The sequence below is a fragment of the Rutidosis leptorrhynchoides genome, chromosome 1 (genome assembly GCF_046630445.1).
Source record: "Rutidosis leptorrhynchoides isolate AG116_Rl617_1_P2 chromosome 1, CSIRO_AGI_Rlap_v1, whole genome shotgun sequence".
Classification (NCBI taxonomy): domain Eukaryota; kingdom Viridiplantae; phylum Streptophyta; class Magnoliopsida; order Asterales; family Asteraceae; genus Rutidosis; species Rutidosis leptorrhynchoides.
The window spans coordinates 118013528-118020062 of NC_092333.1; the positions used below are offsets into that span (position 1 = coordinate 118013528).

At 38.8% G+C, this 6535-nt stretch overlaps 1 protein-coding gene across 1 annotated transcript; it reads left to right on the forward strand.

Moving 5' to 3' along the window:
• Positions 1–3044: 3044 nt before the first annotated feature.
• Positions 3045–5859, forward strand: LOC139888537 (uncharacterized). Its single transcript, XM_071871546.1, has 5 exons — positions 3045–4032; positions 4609–4679; positions 4788–5015; positions 5097–5342; positions 5836–5859. The coding sequence occupies exons 1-5, from the start codon at positions 3045–3047 to the stop codon at positions 5857–5859; spliced, it is 1557 nt and encodes a 518-aa protein (XP_071727647.1).
• Positions 5860–6535: the final 676 nt, after the last annotated feature.

A 6535-nucleotide genomic window follows, 5' to 3' on the forward strand; every position in this document is an offset into this window, starting at 1 on the left:
AATATAAACATTGTGTTCTAAATAACAAAAATGTTTATTAATTAACAAGTTTAGGTCACATGTTATAAAGAAACATGAGTGACTTAATTATAGTTTAAATTGTTTTATGGAGTACGTACTTAAAGTTGCAATATAATGATATAGATATTTAAATGAACATGTGGCATACAAGCCTCCACATGATTGGTAACAAAGAAATGGTTATGATATTGCCACGTATAAAACCTATGAAGTATAAATTAGACTAGTGACTAGTAGGTTAAAAATACATATGGTTATAAGCATGATGCCACGTTGATTTTGATTATATATTTATTCACTAGAGTGACACGTATGTAGTTGTGGATGCATGAAAACAAAGATAAATTCTAGATGATATGACAAGGCTACTAGTATTTGCTAACCACATTTTCTTGTTTGCTAAGGATCAACAAGTAATTGCCACGTCTAATACCTATAGTTTAGATTCAATGATTACTTGCAAGTTTTTAGTATAAATAGCATTCTTACTCCTTCAATTTCAAATCGTCCATTTCACTTCTATACTACTTAGATACACTGCAATTCTAAGTAAGGAGCGTGATCTAGGGTTACTACCATCATTTTTAGAAAATATCTCAAAGTAAGTACTCTCATGTTATTTAATTTAATAAAACTAATATATATACTATTATTGTGTTAATTGCTATTTGATTGGATACGAGCTATATACATTTTTTTATGAGATATTATTTTGATTATAATGGTAAATTATTGGGATAGTGGATAGAGGCTAATTACATAGATCACTATTATTATTATTATTATTATTTTTAATAGTAATATGAAACTTACGTATTTGTTATTTTACCCATACGTGTGACAAAGTCACACGCGTGTAGGTTTTTACACGTGTGTGATTGATAACTCTCACGTGTTCGAGGTTTAGTTGGTTTCATCTGTGTTCTATGTTTGATTAATATTATTATTTACTGGGATTGTGTCTGACTGGAAGTATCCTATTCTCAGGTGATAAAGTGGATGTGAAGACTCAGTGACATTAGACTACTGAGTTTTGCTGGTAAATTGGTGAGTGGGATTATCTTTATGGATGTGATTATACAGTGACAAGTATAGTGATCTGTGTCATGCTTAAGTAGACTGTGTAATGAGTATGTGACCAGTGCAGTGACTATATGTGATTATGTGCGCACCCAGTAAACGTCGAGGTGTTTTGTGCGACGTGCGTCGAGGTGTTTTGTGCGACGTAAGAGGTCAATGCTATTTACCTTGGTGTCGGGTAGTAGTATTGGGTCCAGGCGTTACTGATTGGTGGTATAGTGTGAATGACGAGTACGTCACGTCTGGAAGACTATACCAGTGATTCAGTAATGAGGACTATCGGTATATTCCAGCTTGATCAGCTATGGGTTGCCGGTCCTCTTGTGTATGGCTTTAAGTGATTAGTGACCAGTGCCTTTAAGCTGTGCTTGATGCTTGTAGTGATGTCCATCTAGATATTTTCATTCACTTAGCGTTATGCTAATTCCCCCACAGTGTTTTGCCCTGCAGGTGTGTATTAGCAGCTTTAGGTGGGTTTTGCAAGGCAAATCAAGATGCTTGACACAGTGTATAACTCTGATGTTTTGTAATAAATAATATATATTTGAAACGGTCTGTATATATAACGTAACACCAGTGAATCGTTTAATCATATTACCATGTAGTAAGATACGATGTGTAAATTATGAAGTCTTCCGCTGTGAGTGTCTTTTAAAAAAAAATGTGTATGTAAAAAGTACGGTGTTACAATTTGGTATCAGAGCGTAGGTTTGGCAGTATGTGCACTGTGTACGTGACCTACTCCCAAACTTATGAATGTGTTGTGTCAAACATCCGAGTGGGGAGTAGGTGAATGTAGGGATATGTGCCTAGGTGATTGTGCTTAGTGATAGGTGCTAACGGGTTATCAACTAAGCTTTTGTGAGATGATGTGTTTGCAGACAGGTATGGCTAATCAGACCAGAAATAACGATGCCCCTTTGACTCCCGGACCCGGAATATTTAGAGCGCCGTCAGTAGAGCATAGTCCGGAACGTGATCCAGATGAGTATGTTTTACAGTTAGAAAGCCAGCTACAGGAAACTCGAGAAAAGGTAAAGGAATTGGAAGCCCATATTAGGCATTCAACTGTGGTGTCTGAAGCAAGTGATCCACCGATACCTCCAGGGTTTACTGGTACTCAGTATACATCTGACCCATCGGGTAGTGCTTCTCAACCATTCCAGTCTCAACCTCAAATTATACCTCAAGTGCCATATCAATCTTCTCAACAATACCAGTACCCTCTTCAATATCAGTATGCGACAACGAATCCATTTCAAACTCCTATGTTTCAGCAAGTGGTAAAGGAGAAGAAAAAGTGTACGTTCAAACAGTTTATGGACTGTAAGCCCTCTGAGTATTCGGGTCATCGCGATCCGATTGTGACAATGAATTGGCTAAGGGAAGTTGAACGGGCATTGAAAGCCTGTCAATGTGAACCAGAATTGCGGGTAACTTATGCCAGCCGACTGTTAAAGAATCGAGCTATGGTTTGGTGGGATACAATTACTGCTCCGTTGACCGAAGAGCAACTCAATCAGGTCACGTGGGAACAATTTTCTGCAAAGGTCCAGGAGCAGTACTGCACCGCATTTGATATCAATCGATTGAAGCAAGAGTTCATGCAAATGACGATGACTGAAGAAATGACAGTCGATGAAGCGTTTGAGCAGTTTATGGACAAGTTAAGGTTTGTGCATCAGTGGATACCTGACGAACAGTCCAGAGTGCAAAGGTTTGTAGAAATTTTGCGACCTGAGTATCGCACGATTGCAAGACTTGCTACTACTTTGTCACAAGCGCATATGTTAGCAAAGGTAACTGAAAGTGACATTAAGTCGGCCAAAAGTGTGAAAACTGAAAGTGTGTCGCAAGTGAAACCAGCGGCAAGTTAGTCTAGCCAGCAATCAAAGAAATCAAGTCGGTTTAAGCCAAAAGGGCAATCTAGCCAGGGTGGATCAATGTCAAGCAGTCAGAAGACATGGTGTAGGATGTGTAAGTCTTCGCATAGTGGGCAGTGTACAACCTTAACGAAACGTTGTTTGCGTTGTGGTACAGTGGGACATGAGCCTCAAGATTGTTCATTTAAGAATAATGTGTGTTGGAATTGTCAAAAAGAGGGTCACAGATCTGCAGAGTGTCCAGCTGTAAGAAAGAGTTATTCCGGGGTGGGGTCCGGGTCAGGGGTACGTGCTGTGTCAGCTGGGGGATCATCTGCTTCCTTTGTGGGGCAGAAGCGCAAGAATCCTCCACAACCTGAAGCTAGAGCCTTTCAGATGTCAGTAGACGCTGCCACTGCTACAGATGATGCAATCACCGGTATGTTCTTCGTAAATTCTGTGCCGGCTCGTGTACTATTTGACTGTGGAGCAAATTGCTCGTTTGTGTCAACTACATTTTGTGCTAAGTTAAATGTGCCCGTTAGTGTAATAAATGAACCTTTAAGTGTCGAGGTGGGTGACGGTAGGACAGTTCCAGTCACAAAGTTTGTGTCTGGAATTACTATTGACATAGAGGGTAGTCTTTTCCCTGTGACTTGTTTAGTGATGCCTATACCAAGCTTTGATGTAGTACTAGGCATGAATTGGCTTAGTGACCACAAGGCCAGTATTAAGTGCGATAGGAAAGTTATTTCTTTTCCGGTGGATGGTGGAAAACGAGTAGTGGCTCGTGGTGATCGTGGTGGGTTCCGTTGTCCATTGTTGTCGATGATGAAAGCTCAAAAATCTTTGTCCAAGGGATGTGATTCTTTCTTAGCTTATGTGATCGATGTAAAGAAGGAAAAGAAAGTAGTGTCCGATATTCCTGTGGTGTCTGAATATCCAGAAGTGTTCCCAGATGAATTGCCAGGCTTACCGCCGATCAGAGAAGTTGAATATAAGATCGAGTTAATGCCAGGGGCTACGCCAGTTGCTAAAGCTCCGTATAGATTAGCTCCTTCAGAAATTCGTGAAATGATGTCTCAAATTCAAGAATTGTTGGACCGCGGGTTCATTCGTCCGAGTTCTTCGCCGTGGGGTGCACCAGTGTTATTCGTGAAAAAGAAAGATGGTACGCTTCGAATGTGTATAGATTATCGTGAATTAAATAAAAGAACAGTGAAGAATAAATATCCGCTTCTTAGGATAGATGACTTATTTGATCAGCTTCAAGGAGCTTCGGTCTTTTCGAAAATAGATCTACGTTCGGGATATCACCAGGTTCGTGTTGCTGAATCTGACATTCCTAAGACTGCATTTCGTACTCGTTATGGTCATTATGAGTTCTTAGTGATGCCGTTTGGGTTAACCAACGCTCCAGCAATTTTTATGGATCTTATGAATAGAGTGTGTAAACCGTTTTTGGATAAGTTTGTTATCGTGTTCATTGATGACATCTTAGTGTATTCCAAAACCGAGTCCGAGCATGCTGAGCATTTAAGAAAAGTGTTGGAACTTTTGAAACGTGAACAATTGTATGCAAAGTTTTCAAAGTGTGAGTTCTGGTTACGTGAAGTTCAATTTTTGGGTCATATTATCTGTGCAGAAGGTATAAAAGTGGATCCGTCTAAAATTGAAGCTGTGATGAATTGGAATTCACCAAAGAATCCGACAGAAGTCAAGAGTTTTCTAGGATTGGCCGGTTACTACCGACGGTTTATTAAAGATTTTTCAAAGATTGCAAGTTCTTTGACGAAGTTAACTAGAAAGGATGTGTCTTTTCAGTGGGGTAATGAACAGGAAACTGCGTTTCAGACCTTGAAAAGTTTATTGTGTCAAGCACCAGTGTTAGCTTTACCTGAGGGATCCGACGACTTCGTTGTGTACTGCGATGCATCCTTATCCGGTTTGGGTTGTGTATTAATGCAAAGAGATCGTGTAATTGCGTATGCGTCTCGACAGTTAAAACCAAGTGAAAAGAATTACCCAGCACACGACTTAGAAATGGCTGCAGTAGTGTTTGCGTTAAAGTTGTGGAGACATTATCTTTATGGTAAGCACTGTGTTATCTGCACTGATCATAAAAGTTTACAGTATATCTTTTCGCAAAAAGAGATGAACATGCGCCAGAGACGGTGGCAAGAACTAATCAAGGATTACGACTGTGAGATCAGATATCATCCTGGCAAAGCAAACGTTGTGGCTGATGCGTTAAGTCGTAAGAAATCCGCTGACAGTGTAAAGTTTATGCGAATTGAGATTGTGTCCGATTTAGTTGATCGACTAAAGATAACTCAACTTGAAGCATTACAAGATGAACATTTGAAATCTGAGCTAATGGTGAAAAGAAGAGTAGAATTGATGAATGACTCGCGAGGATTAAAAACTTATCGTGAACGAGTTTGGGTGCCGTTACTTGGAGGATTGAGGGATTTAATCTTAAATGAAGCACATAAATCGAGATTATCTGTGCATCCCGGTATTACAAAAATGTACCATGATCTGAAAGTGTTATATTGGTGGCCAACTATGAAAGCAGACATCGCGCAATACGTGGAAAAGTGTCATATTTGCGCCCAAGTGAAAGCGGAACACCAGAAACCATATGGGTCTTTGCGTCAATTAGAGATTCCAGAGTGGAAATGGGAACATATCACCATGGATTTTGTGACAAAACTACCTAGAACCCAGAAAGGAAATGACATGATTTGGGTAATAGTGAATCGTTTAATCATATTACCATGTAGTAAGATACGATGTGTAAATTATGAAGTCTTCCGCTGTGAGTGTCTTTTAAAAAAAAAATGTGTATGTAAAAAGTACGGTGTTACAGGGCGGGATCAAACGCATATTTTGATACCCTTGAGAAACTGCTTATTTAAAATTATTTTATTCTAACGCTTCAAAACAAGATTTAGTTGATTATGTATATGCAGGTCATTCATCAAATCCTCATAAAAATAAATCTCAAACTCGATATGTATTCCTAAATGGAGGTACCACAAAATCATGGCGTTCTTAAAACAAACACTTGTTGCAACATTATCAAATCATGACGAAGTGATTGCATTATATGAAACTACTCGAAAATGTGTTTGGTTGAGATCAATGACACAAATCATTATTGATTCTTGTGGACTAGAACGCTATAAAAGACTAACAACTATCTTCACCAATAACTATATATGAAGATAATGCAGCTTGCATAATACAAATGAAAGAAGAGTATCAAAAGTGACAGAACAAAATATAAATGTTGATGAGGACGGTCATAAGTTTGATGGAAAAGAATGGTATGTTGGTGAGGCTCAGAAAAGACTACAAGGGAATAGGAATTGAAACAAGGGTTTGAGCAAACCATGAAGGAGAATGTAGACAAATCACAGGGGCTAAACTTGTACATAAAAGATTTAGATGATACAGTTTCAGATGAAAACCTCAGATTCTTCTCATATACTCAAGATCTCGTAAAAGACAACCAGATTAAAATGAGATACGTTCAATCAACAAACTCTGATGATCTTTATACCAAA

Excerpts from the sequence above, each read along its gene's own strand:
- LOC139888537 (XM_071871546.1), top strand. The coding sequence starts at position 3,045 with ATGTCAAGCAGTCAGAAGACATGGTGTAGGATGTGTAAGTCTTCGCAT. Across the intron at positions 4,033-4,608 it reads ATTAGCTCCTTCAGAAATTC|AAGGTATAAAAGTGGATCCG; the intron begins GTGAAATGATGT and ends TTATCTGTGCAG. Across the intron at positions 5,343-5,835 it reads ATTTGAAATCTGAGCTAATG|GGCGGGATCAAACGCATATT; the intron begins GTGAAAAGAAGA and ends ACGGTGTTACAG.